Raw genomic sequence first — 17,276 nt, forward strand, 5'->3', positions numbered from 1 at the left:
GGGGTGTTCAGATACAGTTGTGGAAGTAAGAAGTACATCAAGTACTGTACTGTATTACACTTTTTTAGCTCCTTAAGTCCTGAAAAAAAAAGTTTGTTTGTTAAATAAACACTCTGAAATGGGCCCTTATTCATAACTTCTACTACATTTTGCTTGCAGTATTGAGGCTCAGTTGAATATTGGATGCAGAACTTTTCATTGAAACACAGTATATATATATATATATATATATATATATATATATATATATATATATATATATATATATATATATATATATATATATATATATATATATATATATATATATATATATAAATAATGTAGTAAAGCTACTACTTTACTTAAGTAAATGATCTGAATACTTCTTCCACCACTCTAACACTTCCAAACATGGGTATCAGTCAATACCGAGTACTGATCCGACATCAATGTAAAATTAATAAGGTGTATTCCTCACTGTGAGAAAGAGACTGGGAATCATTTTATTTGTAAGGCAACATCAAGCGTGAACAAGCGTCAAATGCCTCCAAACTGCTGACCCCTTGTTTTTAGCTCCCTCCATGCTGTTAGCTCAGGTTTACCGACACTGGTGGTGCATCAACGTAAGTGAACCGAATAGATCGGCTCCCTTGTCGCGGTTACCTGATCCAGATATTTGACTCCGTATCGGGCCGATATCAGATTTCAGTATCGGATCGGGAGCTGTTTGTGCAACTCCGGTTTCCCTCCAGCCTCTCTCTGTTTCATTAAGTCCTGGGATAAACTTGAATTTGTCGGCAGGGCTATCTTTGCTTTCTGTCTGAACACAAAGAAGTACCGCTGTATCTCAGAAAAATGCTCTCAACTGTTCGTCTCCTCCAGCCCAACAGTTCCTGACAGTAACTCAGATTGGAGTGCTTTGATTACAGGGTCTCAGGAGAAAACGTACATGGTTTTTATGTATTGGAGCCAATCACGTGTTTCTTTAATGACTGTGAGCAATATACACTATGTGGATGAACCAAGTAAAGTGTAGACATTCTGGCCTTCTGACCTTAACACTGTCAGGTCATGTTGTGTTTTAGTGGTTCTGGTACCTGAGTTTTAACAGCAAAAGAGCAGTAAGAATTGTGGGTAATGTAACATGGACGGACGGGTAATAAAGAGTGGCGTAAATTTGAAATACCTCAACACCAGAAACAGTTAAGATGTAACACAGACCACAGCAATAAAAGCCATCCAGACAATCAGACATAAATACAGTCTCTGCTCAATGCTTGGTTAAAGCAGCGAGGTTTAATATCAGTCCTTCTTAGGGGTTCGTCTGTCGCTTTCCTCTTCATCCTCCTCCTCCTCCTCCTCATCTCCGAACGTCTGCTCCTCCATGTTGATGAGCGATTGCGAGCGCGCCGCCACCTGAGCGGCGAGGGCGGAGCTGAAGCTCAGAGCCTCTGAGCCGTGAATCTCCGTCAGTCTGTCCATCACGGAGACAGCAGGGATTTTAGGCACCAGGAAGCAGTCCAGACCGTTCTGGTTCTCTGCCTCCTCCAGGACACCGTCGTATTGGTGCAGCTCCGACGCTCCTCCTCCTCCTCTCGTACACGCTGAAGTTCCTCCCAACTCTCCTTCCTTTGCCTCCAAGCCACAGCTGAACTCCATCACCGGTTCTGTGGAGGGTTCAGGCCTCACCCTGTCGTCTCTTCCTTCCCCTTCATTTCCTGCAGGGCACTCTGAAAGGTGGTTTCCTTCCTCTTTGCCAGCTTCTACCGATCCCAGAGAAGTCGGCTTTGTGGCAGGATCTGAACTCTCACTGTGTGCTAAAGGCGTCACAGCAGCTGCAAGAAAGAAGAAGAAATGTTTCATGTAGGGTTGAACTGATCCACTGATTTCCAACCTTGTATTACAAATCTGATATTATTTGATTAATAGTATACAGATTCATCGACAGGCTGTTTTCAGTTTGAGTTAATTCTATAATATGTCAGAAAATAGTGATGAGTAACCACAGTGACATCAACTGGACTTCACTAGTAGCGAAGTAGGTGGGTACATTTATTGTCACAGTATAACAGGTTATATAATGAAATTGAGCTTTGTAACTCCCTTCTGCTACATAGCAGACAATGTACATTAATACAGAAGCAATTTATAAAAATGGAAAACAGAAATAAACCGTATTCAATGATCAGTGGAGCAGTGCTGAGGATGAATTTGAGTTTAAGAGTCTGACGGCTTGGGGGTAAAAGCTGCTCTGCAGTCTGGTGGTGTGGCAGCAGCAGAAACCTCTATCTCTCTTCCCAGAAGGCAGCAGGGCGAACACCTCACCAATATCACTAATGCTCGGGAGATGGGTACCAATAATCTTCTGAGCATTTTTAATCACTTGCTGCAGAGCCCTTCGGTCCTGGGCCGTGCACATCCCATGCCAGGTTGTGACGTTTCCAGTCAGGATGCTTTCTATTGCTCCTCTGTAAAAGCTGACAAGAACTTGGTGTGGGAATTTGGCCTTTTTAAGTTTCCTCAAGAAATGCAGCTGTTTCTGGTCTTTCTTCACCAGCGTGGAGATGGGACCATGTCAGGTTCTCTGTGATACTGATTCCCAGGAACCTGAAACTGTTCACCTGCTCCACTGATGTAGTGTGAGCCTTTATCTCCTTTTTCCTGAAATCAACGATCAGCTTAGTTTTGCTGACGTTCAGCAGTAGGTGCTGAAACACGTAATCAATTGATTGTCAATAATTATTATTGAGTGATAATTTGTACTTTATCAAGAAAAAACAAAAACAAATATTTTCTGGTTCCAGTTTCTCAAATGTGAAGATTTACTGCTCTTTTCTTCTTATTATTATGGTAAATTGAACATTTTTGCATTTGGGACTGTTTGTCAGACGAAAACAAGTCGTGATAATGATAATTCCATTAATGAAAAAAATATGTTGACATATTAATCGTTAGATGCAGCCTACTACCCACAATTAGAGGAAAGTCAAGAGTAACCAAACACTGGATTACAGCGCTCAAAACTTTATTGGCCTAAAGCAGGAAATGCTGCTGCTTGCCATGGTCCAGTGAGAAACTCTATACTTACTTCCCTTCATTGAATTTTTCATCCTACACCTGGCCTAAATATAGAAAAGGAAATGCATGTAACTACCCTTTATTATTACCATAATCTTCATGAATGGTAAATGACGACATGGTCTAAAGTAGAGCTAAAAACAGAAAATGAATCGACAACCATTTTGTTAATCAGGTAATTTCTGTAGAGGATCTGCTGCTTCTCTGTTTTGTATCACTGAAATCTAAATATCTTTGGGTTTTAGACAGTTGGTCAGACAAAACAGGCCATTTGGAGATGTCATTTTTGGGCTCTGGGAAATTTTAATAATTGGCATCATTGAAAGGAAAAACCCAGTAGTGTTGTTGAGATGAATTTTTTTAAATTCATACTTCGTTTTGGTGAGTTTGCTTTGATGTTACGTTTGCCTCATTTCAAATATATTAACAATAGCAACACAATCCCAAAAAGTCAACCTCTAATGTCCTCATGTTTAAATTATCACAGGAGAGAGTGCAGACCTTGGTCGTTGAAGAGCAGCTGCTTCCTCTTCATCCTCTCCCCCTCTGATGCACGGAAACCCAGCACAGATTTGAGCTCTGACAGGACACGGCGGGACTCCTCCCTCTCCCGGCGCTGCCTCTCCCGTTCCTCCAGTGACAACATGTCGGACCAAGACCCTCTGCCTTCACCGTCAGAGTCTGAGTCGGACACGTAGGCCTCCCACTCCTGGATCAAGTGAAAGAGATTGACAACAGAGAAACAGATCAGGACGACACACGGGGTGGAGAATGACTGAGACAAGTTGTTTAGTTTCAGTTTTAGAGGCCATACTAATTTTGGTGTAAATATAAATAAATATACAGTAGGTGTTAATATAGGCACAATGCAAGTTATCAGGTGGAAGGTGGACACTTACCAGCTCTTCTGGCACAGGGTCTCTGTCCAGGATCAACGGGTAGGATGGAGGAGGAGCAGGAACCTCGGGTAGAGGGGGGCCACACTGCTCTAGACACTCAGCATTTCCTGCAGAGATGATGTGGACTGTCGTTATTGCAACAAAAAACAGATTACCTCAACAACTTTGTACTGAAGCTCTGTCACTGTGTGACAGCTGTTTCTGTTTACATTGTGAAGAAGCGACTTCCCCCATGACAGGCAATTGTCTTGAGTCATGGTGAAGAAAGGAGTAAGTCTGCGCTAAATGTAGGGCCTGTGTGCATATGGAAACCAATATGTACTATAATACACTAAAGGAGCTGGTAGGTGTAAATTATCTCACGACTGTTGTTTTCTCGTGATCTCGATAACCACCCAGCTGAATACAGGGGATCGACAGGTGCGTTTCTGTCATGTCAATTTACTAAATCTGCATTTAGCTCAGTTGGTAGAGCGCAGGACTTGCATCCCAAGGATTGCAGGTTTGACTCCCGCTCTCGGCGAAGTGTTTTTTTTTTTTTTTTAATTCTTCTTTTGTGTGTTTTTTAATCATTCTCAAGTTGTTATTCAGGGGAATCCAATCACACATTTCCCGACGGCTATTTCAAAGGTTCTGAAATAGCCGTCAGGAAATGTGTAGTTAAATGGATTCCCCTGAATGAGAAGCGGATGAATTTCCTCTGCCTGGGAATGATGGGGAAATGAAAAGTCCATAGGTTGCTGAATGTGGACCAATCGCCGGGATGTGCACACTCCAGCACGTGATTAATTGTGAGCATGTGAATGTCATCTTCATAACTTTGTTGAAGAGGAATTTGAATGATTTTTTTTTTTTTTTAAGTTGGTCTTCTAAGTCAGTACTTATTATAAGTACATTACTCAATGAGCGAATCAGTGACAATACAACCACCTTGAAATTACCATTAAGAAAAGTTCTTTCCAAACTACTGTTTTGTTAAGATTTTACTCTGAGAAGAACAAAAATAGCACTCAGGGTATTAAATTCTATTATTCAGTGTATATAATATCAGTAGGTTGTGTGTGTGTGCGTGTTTGTGTTAGCTCACCTGGGCAGGCGTTGGCCCGTCTCAGCATGCGCTCCACCTGGGTGATGGTGTCCTCCCAGCAGCCGGTGCTGGCCTGCATGTGAGGATGCAGCTGGTGCAGTCGGTCACTGAGGTCCTGGTAGCCTTCAAACGTCAACTCTGTCGGTTCCTTGGACACCATCAGTTTCTCCAAGTCGTCCTCTAGGATGATCATCCTAATCAGAAACAGGAGGAAGAGGAGGAATGTTGACATGTATATATTCAGGTTACTTGAAAATTTGAAATGGGAGAAATCTTCCTGATTTCCGAGTGAATAGTTTGAAAATTCCTATTTGCCCTTTCAATGATATTATGTGTTATTTGTGACTCATGCTGTTTGTATGCATGTAATTCTTTTACTTTATTTTCATATTGACAAACAAATATCTCAACACAACAAGGTCCACTAGGTAGCTTTGTCCGTATTTCCCGTATTTAATATTGCATAAATTCCATGTTTTGGGTGTAACGCAGTACTATTACTACTCTACTGGTGGAATGACCCGGTTTCCCCACACTCATCGTATGGGTGCGTTTGTCTCACTCGCTAAGCAGGGCTTTGAGGTGCAGCTGCAGGCTTCGGATGGAGGTGTGCAAGGTGTTGAGGTCTCGGCACTTCTCCCTGGCTCTCACTGTCCTGTCAGAGCCCGTCGTCCTCAGCTGTGACTCAAAGTGCCGGTGGAAGTCATAGCTGCGCTGCACTTCGCCAAGGCAGCTGCCCAGAGCGTGGTGGAGGGGCTCGGTCACTGCTGCGATGGACCGGTGCAGAGGGGGAGGGGAGGTGTCTCCTTTGGGTCCGCCCTCTTCTGGCTCTTCTATTCTTCTGGGTGACAGGAGAAGAGCCAGTCGACGGAAACATTCAGAGCTTTGTCCCACCCACAGCTGGAACAGCATCTACAGGAGCAAAAAATACCAGTACCATTCCTTTTAGCTGTCAATTGTTGCTTGTTTCAGTACCTGATAAACTCGAAGTTCAGATGCTCCTAAACAGTAGGCTATATGACAAAAGTGTCTACAAGTTACTGAGCTTACAGTTGGACAGAGGAGAAGAGGATTAAGTTTAAGCTTCTTCACTTTCTCGTCAAGTGTTAGATGAAAAGATCATTACCGTTCTCATGTCTTTATGGTAAATATGAGGCTACCGCCAGCAGCTGGAGGCAGTTAGTTTAGCTTTGCTTCAAGACTGGAAACAGGTAAAGAAAAACATTTGTAGCTCACTATATATATATATATATATATATATATATATATATATATATATATATATATATATATATATATATATATATATATATATATATATATATATATATATATATATATATATATATATATATATATATATATATATATATATATATATATATATTTTGTTTGTTTTTTTTAATTGGTACAAAAACTGAAGAGTAAAAACGATGCATTGTGGTTTTATGAGGAGTTATTTGCAGGATAATTTCTCTATCGAAGTCTCAACTAGTAGCTTGGCAACCTAACCATGATGACAAGACTTTGTAAGGATTAAATAAACGAGATAGAACACCTTAATTAGTGAGCTTTAGAGTTGGATCTTCTCATCCAATTAAGCAAATAAACAACAAATTAGCAGATTTTCCAAAATGTCAAACTATTACTTTATGATACTGTTCTTCATGAAGAAGAAAGCGATGCACTTTTTTACAGCAACATTCATGGGCGGAGTTAAAAAAGGGCATGTAGGCACTGTGACGTCACCCGTTGGTTTGTGGACTACTGTTTGAAGTCTTGAGTGTGGCATTTTGGCAGCCGCCATCTTGTTTTTTTTGGAACCAGAAGTGACCATATTGGGTAAAGAGCTGGTCAGGAATACGACTGTTCGTCATGATAGGGACTTGTTTTGCTCAAAATAGGACCGTAATTTACAAAATGAACATCATGGTTTCTCATTGACTTCTACACAATCTGACTTCTTTCTGCAACCAGTGGAGTCACCCCCTACTGGCCATTAGAAGCAACGCAGATTTAAGGCATATCAGCATTGGCTTCGCTTTTCAGGAGCTTGATGCTCATAAGATGTTTGGAGTATCACTTTTCAATCTTCTATGAAGCAATAATAAACAATTTAGACTAACTGAACATTAATAATATTGTGGATTGTACATGTCCTATATTGGTAGTGTTTATATTTTCTTCTCTTTCCACTCCTGTTGTAGTGTCCACCCATTACCAGCAGCCCCTGGTTTACCTTCTGGCCTTACCTTCAGTGCAGGCAGGCTGTAGTCATCTGTCAACTCCTGAGCCTGCTCGTCACCCAGGTGCTCAATGCCCAGGCCGAGCCCCAGCTCCTTCAGAGGCACCGCAGACACATAGTTGGTCACATTATCGATCTCAGAGTTCAGAGGAAACGTAGGGGGAGGGGGTTAAGGACACATCACACTTCTGTAACAACAATGCAATGTGCACCTTTTTTGTCTCATAAAAAGATTACGTCACATAAATCTATGTTTATGGAGGGCCATAAATAAAGCGTTTATTCCTATCGTCAACAACTGAATGACATCAGTTGGGGAAATAAGGTATCTATGCACTCTGCTTTAAACTAATATCCCTAAATCCAGGCTAGTTACAACCTGTGTCACTACAAAAGAGGTGAAACCAACATGAAGACACACTTATTTGAATTATTAAGTCTTTCTCTCCAGGGAAAGGATATGCCTTGAGCATGTGACAGGTGGCTCTGCGTGAGGCTCTGAAAGCCGTGCGGAGCGACCGGTACAGGGCCTTCCTCAGTCCGATCAGCTGCTGACCTCGTGGCATCGCCCCTGGCCCCGCCCTGCTAAAGGAGCCGGCCGCACTCACCCTGTCGAGCAAACTTGACAAGTGAAATGTGATACAACTGTGGAGACGTCCCAAAGAAGCAGGGGGGCACACACAACACTGAACATCACATGACTAAAGATCACACCAGCAAACTGAGACAAGTCAGACATGGACACTACACAGAAGTGTTAGAAACACAAGGCAGCTGTGACGAACAAGACAATGTGGCATGCTATTAAAAGGAATAGTTTGACATTTTGGGGGATATGCTCATTCCTTACTGAGAGTTACATGACAAGATTGATAGCACTCTCATATTTGTGTGGTAATCATGAAACTGTAGGTTTGCTTAGCTTAGCACAAAGACTGGAAACAGGTAGCCCATCTCTGTCCAAAGGTAACAAAGTCCACCTACCAGCACATCTACAGATCAATAATTAACACCTCTCATTTGTTTAATGTGTACAAGAACCAAAGTGCAAAAAGGAAGTGCTGGAAGGAGGAGAATTATTTTTTCCGTTGGACAGAGCCAGGCTAACTGTTCCCCTCTGCTTCCAGCTTTTATGCTGAGCAATGCGGACCAGCTGCTGCATATTTACCATACAGAGATTGGAGTGTTTATCAATCTTACATCTAACTCAGCGTATTTCCCAAAATGTTAAACTATTCCTTTAACTTACTTGGTGATTGATGTATAATGGTGCTTTTTCTATATACAATGCTAAAGATAGAGACAAACAGTGGTCTAAAGAAAACATAAATAATAAAACATATACAGACACACTACCCGAGAAGGTCAGTTAACTAACATGCTGAGCATTGAGTGAATTAACTGAGCAGGCTTGAACTAAGCAGTGACAGTTGGGGACATGACAGGAGATGTACATTAGGATTATGTGATTGGGTGAGATGTACTATGTAGTTAGACATAAGTCAAGCACACTTACAGGGTGAACCCTCTGGAGATGACCTCTGTCTCCTGCACCAGGCGCAGGGCTTTGCGAGACAGTCCGGTCAGGGTCTTGCTGTTGTGGACCAGAGTCTGGAGCTGCGTGGTCCGAGCGTGTACGGCCCTCTGCATGCGACCCTGTCTCCACAGCATGACCCCCCTCAGCCCAAACCAGCCCAGCAGCACCAGGCCCCACGGGGCTACAGCCAGCGACCACAGGCCCTCCGATGCGGAGCAAAGACTCAGTAGCACTGCAGCCAGGCCAACCAGCCCCGCCATGTCCCTGAGTGAAGGGAACAGGAGGAAGATTTGATTAGTGCAACCTTTACATTTTCATTTGACAGTTTAGATTCCTGTACGGACAGGATAAAAGGGACAATCCATCAGTTTTACATGTCAAAATTAAAGTACTGTTCAGGGAAAACAGGCATATCTAATCTTCTGTGGCTCTAGAGGAGCTCTACAGTTCGAGAAATATACTAGTGTGAAAGTAAAGCATTAAGTTACTTCAGTTTGGGGTTGGGCACTACAAAATTGTAATAGAAAGCGTGGGTTATAAATTGTTTAAGACGTTTTTAAGACGTGGGCGTTTACGGGAGTTGGTCTAAAGTAATAGTGTCTTTACACGATGTTGACAGAACAGGAAAACCTGGCGTTGTTCCAACATGGGAGCTTTCACATTCCAAAACCGGTTACCCCAACTGCTAACCTCCTTATTGCAGTTTTTTAACAAATCAAACCAGATATAATTATGTACAGCCAATACTCTAATAGTTTTAATATTGGATTTTAATTTGACGCAAGTACCAGTGATGGTGGCTTTGCAGCTGATTTGACCATTGTCTTTTCAAAGGTCTATCGAAAGGTTCAATAGTGCAATACTAATTTGCTGGAGTATTCATTTGAAATTTTATAAAGTTTTTTCTATTGTATGATCATACGGCCTCGTTGTAACATCCGTTCCAAAACATCTCCAACCCACAAAGCTGTGCACACATTTTGTTTTGTCAAACACTGATATTTTTTGTTTTCCCTTTGTCTCTTTTTGCAGGTCTTTGAATCTAAGCAGAAGTTTTTTTTAAATCAGAGCTCACATGAATAAATAAAGTCAAAAATCTTTATATAAATGGGATGGACTAGACCTCACAATATAACACAATGCAATACTTTCTCTACAATATATATTTTTTTTCTTTTAGAAACTTTTCCTTCCAGAAAAAGTATTGAGTCAAATCTGAGGCCATAGTTTCAGTTTGTGCTGCTGTTGTACTGGAATGCATTTTTTTTTGCCCATCCTGTGCATTTCTTTCCTATCGATGTACCACATAGACGGCCTGGCAATGAGGCTTGGTCTGGGCAGGGTGCTCGCTCGGCTGGATGAGCCAGACGGCGACGAACCGAGGGTGAGCACACTCGGGTCTAACAGCTCGATCAGCTCGACATCCTCCTGCAGCAGCACGTCCTGGTCCAGAATGCACCTCACCGAGTATTGGCCGAACACACAGTCCTACAAGAAAAGAGAAACGTGAAATAAAGTAGAATAGAAGAGAAGCCGTATTGTAATAAAACAGAGTGAAGTTGCTAGTTTCAGTGCCAGCATTCCTTTCTGTTTCCCCATTCTACCTACCAGCTGCTGCCCCAGCTTACGAGATGCAGCCGCCTGGTGAATCGGACTCCATCGCCACAAGGCTTTCACCAGTCTCCACAAGCGTCCTCCCTGCAAATCACACACAGGGAAAAGGTAAAAAGTCTGTCAATTAAGTAACGGCTACATTCCAGCAGGTCTTACCGTTATTTTATGCCCTGATGCAGGCCCAGTGGATCAGTAAAAGGTGAAATATATACCAGATTAAAATACTAAATGATACACCTGCAAGTCTTTCTGTCACTTTGGTGTGTCTCATCAAAGCGTGGGTGGGTTTATTTCCTGGGGATCACGCATCCAATAAATAACAACTGTGTGCGCACCCACGAACATTCACACTAGTAGTCCAAAGGCGTATCCCAGGAGACAAACTCTTTCAGGCAACAACAATAAGTGCAATGTGTGTTTGTAATAGCCTTCTCCAAGGTCTTATACACAGCTCTGCTTTGGCAAAAAACACACACACACACACACACACACACACACACACACCTGCTTTAATTTGTTGAATTCAACAAACATTTTGCATAAATGTTATAGCACGTTCAGTAGTGCATTCAGCATCGATGAAACTCAAACTTACATCCTTTTAAAATACATGGTTGCCAGAAAGGAATGATTGTTTTAGTTCCAGAAAAAGAAGCATTTTGTACATCTGTCATTGGAGATGCTACACAGAAAGACACACACACACACACACACACACACACACACACACTTCAGTTTAATGTCTGGCTTCCTATGAGTATCTGCATTCCCAGCACCTCTGTAAACAGTCTGAGGCATCCAATCACAACCAGAGTAACTTGGTGCCTCACATTATAAAGTGCGATGACATTTCGATGCATAACAAACCTCGAGCTGTTCGCGATGCTGCAAGTTTTCTCACAAAGGCTAAGAGCCGAAAACAAAATCCAAAACCGAGTACTGCCTAATCATGAATAGGATCTACTATTTACTAATCAGCTTAGAGTGTTTCGTGGCGTCAGTGAAATGCTTTGCCTAAAAATGGGACTCATTTTGATAGATGTTTGTACATTGAGGATTTTGGCTTCAGTGATGACACACACATCCAGTCGTTTTCTGTTAAAGTAAAAAAACAACTGAGAATCCTGTAGAAAACAGCTTCATAACATCCTGTGAAGTGTGTGTTTATGCTCCAGTTCGCAGCAGATACATGGGGTTATTGATTCAGACTGGGCAGTCGGCAAACTGACCCTGTTCTGGAGGGGCAAAGCACAAGGGCCTTTAGTCTAAAGGCCACAGTAGTATTGATTACTGACTGGAGACTGGACATTCCAATAACACTGCTCATCAGCCTCAAAAGTAGGCCACAATCTGTTAAGTCTCCTCTGATCATGTAAACCATGTACAGATTAACTCACATATGCACATACACTCACTACTAATATCCTGGCACAGTCAGTCCCTGCTCATCAGTATTCTCCTGCTGTCACACAGGGAATGCTCCAGCTTCCAGACGCTGGACTGATTGATACTATGCAAGAGAATGGACACACACAAGCTTTGGCTTTCTTGCTTAGAGTTAGACAAGAAGATTGATACCACCCTCATATCTGTCCATTCAGTATAAAGAATTTATCAAAATCGCAATATTGCCTAGTACTTAAAATCGGTGCAATATTTGCTAAAGGTAAAATGTGTGTAAAAATACCATTTTAAATTAACTATTGCAGCACTGCAGAGATGTCCTGGCGTACATATCATGTTCTACAGACTTAAGAAAACATCTTTGTCTGGTAAAGATCTCCGCAAAAACCATACCATATCATTTAAATGTGTTTTTCAATGAAACTGAGAATAATTATACAATAATGATCATTCCCTCCAATAAACGCAAATCATATCACAATTGCAATATCTGTCAAAATAATCGCAATAAGATATTTTTTCAAAAGCGTTCAGCTCTAGTATAAAACTAAAGCCAGGAGATAGTTTAGCTTAACACAAAGACTGGGAACAGAGGGAAACAGCTAGCCTGGTAACAAAGCTCACTAAGCTCACATGTCCAAACAAACACCTAAGTGTAAAAACAAAAAGATGTGGGTTTTACATAAGAGTTAAATGTCTGATTATTGATTAACTGTTCTTTTTAAGCAAAAAAGGGTTTGATTCCAGATTCTCAAATGTGAGAATTTGTTTATATTATCTGGTTTATGTAATTGTGAACTGAGTATCTTTGGGTTTTGGTCAGACAAAACAAGCAATAGGAACCCTTTGCAAAATTGTCACTTTTAATAGACTCCAAGTAACCGATTAATCAAGAATGAAAATAATAATTAGTTGCAGCCCTAACAGCAAGTATCCTGTGCACAGAGATTAGGAGTGAGGGGATTGGAGCAGTTGAGAAATGGTACTGTGCACCAGTTTACATGCTGGTTTAGAGCAGATTAACTGACAATGAAAATTATTGTTAGTAGCTGCTCTATACTGGTTACAAAATCAACCTAAAACAAATTTTATGTTCACACAGTATGGTTGAAGGAGCAACAGTGTAACTTATTTCACTGTCCCCAATAACATTTGTGGAAAGGGTTTGAACCAGCAGCCTTTGCGATCAACATCCCACTTGTATACATTTTGGGCTAATCCTGCCTCTTTATTTTAGTCTGGCTTTTTACTGGTAATGTAAAGAAAGACAAACTCAAGACAAACTGGTCCGTCTACGTAAACAAGGTGTTTTGCCTCGACTCCGACTTTATCTGAGCTCCAGGAAACTGGTCAACGAGAGACAACATCGGGCTTTCCTGTCTCATCCAAATCCCTTATCCTCCTTGACTCCTTAGAACAACAGAGTGCCAGAGAGGAAGCATGACACGTACGGAAAGTTCCTGAACTAAGCAAACACAACACCATTTCCCGTCGCAAAAGGAGGGGGGTGAACGTGGAGAAGCCATGTCATGTGATCCGGCGCTTCCCAGGACACATACTCGTCTGTATGAATCACAGGTCGACTCAAACTACAGTCATCAACGATCACATTAATTCTGCAATTAAAGGACCCTGTGAATTTTGAATCGCTTTTGCATTAAAGAGCGTGCAGGTCCATTAAAAAAAAGGCATACAGACGTGAATATTAGTAAAAAAAATAAAAAACACACACACAGTTTGCAAGAGGATGCTCACAGAGGCAAATATAACGTTAGAGGGAAAGCAGAGTGTGGTCAAGGTAATAGCATTTGGGCTATCTCTTCTAAAAATCAGACCAGCAGCAGGAGAGAGATGCAGAAAAACAAATCTGGTGAGTGTGGTTACAGAGTAAAGAACATGCAACGCAAAATACCTGCATCTGTGTGTAGGAAGCCCTTGTTGCCATGTCTTGCCTGACTGAAGTGAAGCACATAAACAAGCGCACGTAATGCTCTGTGGGTGATTGGGCGCCAATATGTGTCACTGTTTGGAGTCAATAGTCAAATTAATTACTTTCTGTCTGAGTGCACAAGTCAAACATTAACAAACACACGTGCGCGCACACACACACACACACAGCCTAAGGGGAGGCAGGGAGACAGGCGGTTTGAATAGAGATGGGAGTTGATGGGGGTTAGTTAAAGCTCCTCTTAGTCAGTTAGTTGACTTACTTTGACCTGATGGGGTCTTGATTAATTTAGGGCTGCAACTAACACTTATTTTCCATGATCAATTAATCTGCAGACCCTTTTCTCTGTAAATTGTTTGGTCAATACAAAGTCAGAGAATAGTAAAGAAAATGTGCATCACATTTCCCAGAGTCCCTGTTGACATCATCAAATGCCTTGTTTTGTCTGACCAATTGTTCAAAAGCAAAGGATATTCAATTTACAATAGTATAACAGAGAAAACCAGCAAATGTTCCCACTACAGAAGCTGTAACCAGAGGATTGTTGCTATAATAAATGGCTTAAATGATTAACAGATTCTTTTAGGAAATGTATTAATAAACTAATCATTGCCGTTCCAGATTAATCAATCCACAGAAAATGTTTTCAGAATTTGACTACCTGCAAAAATGCCCTTATTCACAGGTTCCACCATCATAAAACTGTACATCTGTACATCAAGTCTTCCACGAGAGTAAACTGAATTTTTGGGATTTTGGAATGTTGGTCGGACAAAAGAAGCTATTTAAAAATGTCCCATTAGGCTCTGGGAAATTGTGATGGGCCAACTTTTTCACTATTTTCTGACATTTTATTGGCCAAACAATTAGTCTTATTATTTCATTTTTTTAAACAGTCATTTTAAGATCTATTTTTATAGTGACTGCGGTATGTATCATCTGTCCAGGGACAACAGAAGTAAGAAGTAACCTTTTGGCACATTTACACTCATCTTCATGCATGTGCACTGGCCCTATTAAAACCAATACATAAATAATAACAGCTATTGGTCATTGGTCAAAATGAGAACCATGGCTCCAGAAAATAACAGGTGCATCTCTAGAATCATAACCAATTTACAAATGTCTAGTTGGTCGATCTAAAAACGTTAGTCTTTTATAAGCATGTGATTTTAAGATAAGATCCAACTGGTTATTGTTTTATTGCTGTTTTAACCATTTCATGAATGGGCAGATGACGATGCTTTGATATAGACCAGGTTTTATGTTTATGTATGCCAGTAATGAAATACACTATTTTATGTTATGTATTTTATTATGTTTTTTTTAATTATGTTCAAGTCTGTGTGTGTTCTGCGTTTCACCTGGCGGCAAGACAAATTCCCCCCTGGGGACTAAAGTTGAGATACAATGGGTAAGATTGACAAGAATAGTGATGATTCAATCAAATCAACTAGTTGATTAGTTGCAGAAAGGAAATAATTTGGAGAGGATAGTTGTAAATGAGGGGACAGACATCTGTGATATTTCTGTCAAGGATGGGAGAAACTCACTGTTTTCTGTGTATCTTCGTCAGGAGAGGTGAGGTCTCCCTCTTGACCGCCATATTCCTCCTCCTGTGATGCAGTTGGACATGCCTCAAAGTCTGTGTGCCCTAGATCGTGCAGGTACTGGAAAAGAGGGGAGTTCTGCAAATAGAAAGCGAGACAGTCAAACACATTGAGCAATAGTTGAGGATTGATGGATGAGAATGGTGGGGGGGTGGAGAGCGAGAGATAGATAAAATAGTGCCAAATGAGTGGAGAGAAGGAGAAAGGAAGAAAATGTAGTGATTAGGTCATCATTCTGATGTAGATTGAGCTGACACTCCTCCTAAATTTTGCCCAAATGTTTCCCAGTGTGAATCCAAAAGGTGTCCTCACTCTGATAAGCTTCACTGATTCATCGCGCCAATCTACTTTCCCTCAGGATTCATCAGCTGAAGTTGAGACTCCACCCTCACCCACAGGCCCCATCTCTCCTGCATGCAGCTTACTTTCTGTTCAGGGAGGAATGATGTAAAGCCTAAGTGCCTTCACATGTGAATCTGTAAATCAACATGCAGACGCCAGGACTGTCTTTCCAGCCTCTCCATGCACCCAATATTTCTGTTAAGTCTTCTCTCCTGCATGAATACTGGATTAAATGCAAGCCCAATTCATCATGTAGTAATCGTAGCTTCTCATTCAGGGATAAACACATGGCGATGTTGTTTCTTATCCTGAACAAAGAAAGCTCACCACTAAATCAGAGAAATTAAAAAAAAGCAGAGAGGAGGAAAAGCATCCCGTGTTTAAATTTGTCCAAAAAATTGGCCTGACCCAGTTCTCACCCAGCTGCTGATCCTCTGTTGCTTGGAAAACATGACTCTTACAAGCATCTCTACTGTGTTTTGGTGCCTCTGGTGCACACGAGCATCTCATCTTAATGTATTTTACTATCATAACAAACTGACAGCAGTCAAACAATTAAACACTACTCACATGCATTGTTACACGAAGTCGCAGCACATGTTGTCACCATCCAGATGAAGCTACGTGTGAGTCTGTGGAGGGTTTTTTTTTTTGCAGAACCGACGCATTGGATCTGGTCATCCACACCCCACCTCTTGACTGTACCAGTCTAGCAATGATGAAACACCAACAACAATGCGCACACTAGCCCAGCTCAGCCCTTCTCATGACCACCAAAGCTCCTTGGCAGAAACACAGTTAGCAGCCGGCCAAATATGTGGATTTGTTTTGGATTGTATACGCATTGCAACAGAGCAAGCGGCTGCTTATGTGGAGCTAGGCAGCTAACGCCACACATTAGCTACCGAAGCTAGCTGTCGTCAATGAATCGGGGACCCAACGTCTATATTTACCTCAGAGCTCGCGAGGTATGACAAAGCATCACTTACAAGTTTCGATAACAAACAGCGGCGGGAATATATACAAACCTCAAATACCACATCTTCATCAAACTCCTCAGTCATTGCTCTCCGCCATCTATACACAGCCCGTTATGCATTCTGAAGTTGTAGGCGACAGTAGTCAAGAACAGCCGCTGAGAAGTTAGTAGTTAGCCGGTTGCTAAAACTACGCATAAAACTGCAATTCCCATAATGCTCGTTTTTCAACCGCTGCTTCCTCGCGAGCAACAAACAACCGCCTGCGCCTGTTAGAGCGCCCCAAGTGGCCGCGAGAGGAAGCGTCCCAACCGTTTGGAACGCTAGGAAAGGTAAAGTTAGAGGAAAATATCCACTACATCACCGGAAATCGGCTTCAAAATAAAAACTATACGTTTTATTACAATGCGCTGTCAACATAAAACACTGCATAAACAGCAGCAATTACATCTTAATTTACTGGAAATATCCATGCCAATAAACATTTATGCTCACTTCTGTGTTTTTACTTCATATTCCAACAACAACCAGATCCTCTCCAACAGTAGTTTTA

General features: G+C 41.5%; 1 protein-coding gene across 3 annotated transcripts; it reads right to left on the reverse strand.

The window, feature by feature from the left end:
• Window positions 1–460: 460 nt before the first annotated feature.
• vezt (vezatin, adherens junctions transmembrane protein) lies at window positions 461–16,931 on the reverse strand. Of its 3 annotated transcripts, none has more exons than XM_038738729.1 (12): window positions 16,775–16,931; window positions 15,348–15,482; window positions 10,437–10,526; window positions 10,132–10,316; window positions 8,808–9,092; window positions 7,754–7,900; window positions 7,299–7,446; window positions 5,609–5,958; window positions 5,047–5,240; window positions 3,960–4,066; window positions 3,562–3,769; window positions 461–1,817 (listed from the first exon to the last, which is right to left on the reverse strand). In XM_038738729.1, the coding sequence occupies exons 1-12, from the start codon at window positions 16,808–16,810 to the stop codon at window positions 1,285–1,287; spliced, it is 2,418 nt and encodes an 805-aa protein (XP_038594657.1). In that variant the 5' UTR covers window positions 16,811–16,931; the 3' UTR covers window positions 461–1,284. The 3 variants fall into 3 exon arrangements, with proteins under 3 accessions (XP_038594657.1, XP_038594656.1, XP_038594658.1); XM_038738728.1 differs by having other exon boundaries at window positions 7,754–7,912; XM_038738730.1 differs by lacking the exon at window positions 16,775–16,931 and adding an exon at window positions 16,317–16,735 and having other exon boundaries at window positions 7,754–7,912.
• Between the last annotated feature and the right edge of the window lie 345 nt (window positions 16,932–17,276).

Source organism: Micropterus salmoides, unplaced genomic scaffold, assembly GCF_014851395.1.
Source record: "Micropterus salmoides isolate LMB-PRFRI ecotype aquatic unplaced genomic scaffold, ASM1485139v1 Ms_hic_scaffold_23, whole genome shotgun sequence".
Classification (NCBI taxonomy): domain Eukaryota; kingdom Metazoa; phylum Chordata; class Actinopteri; order Centrarchiformes; family Centrarchidae; genus Micropterus; species Micropterus salmoides.

Excerpts from the sequence above, each read along its gene's own strand:
- vezt (XM_038738728.1), bottom strand. The coding sequence starts at position 16,810 with ATGACTGAGGAGTTTGATGAAGATGTGGTATTTGAG. Across the intron at positions 9,093-10,131 it reads ATTGCCAGGCCGTCTATGTG|GGACATGGCGGGGCTGGTTG; the intron begins GTACATCGATAG and ends CCCTTCACTCAG. Across the intron at positions 7,913-8,807 it reads ATCTCCAGAGGGTTCACCCT|TTTGCTCGACAGGGTGAGTG; the intron begins GTAAGTGTGCTT and ends TCACTTGTCAAG.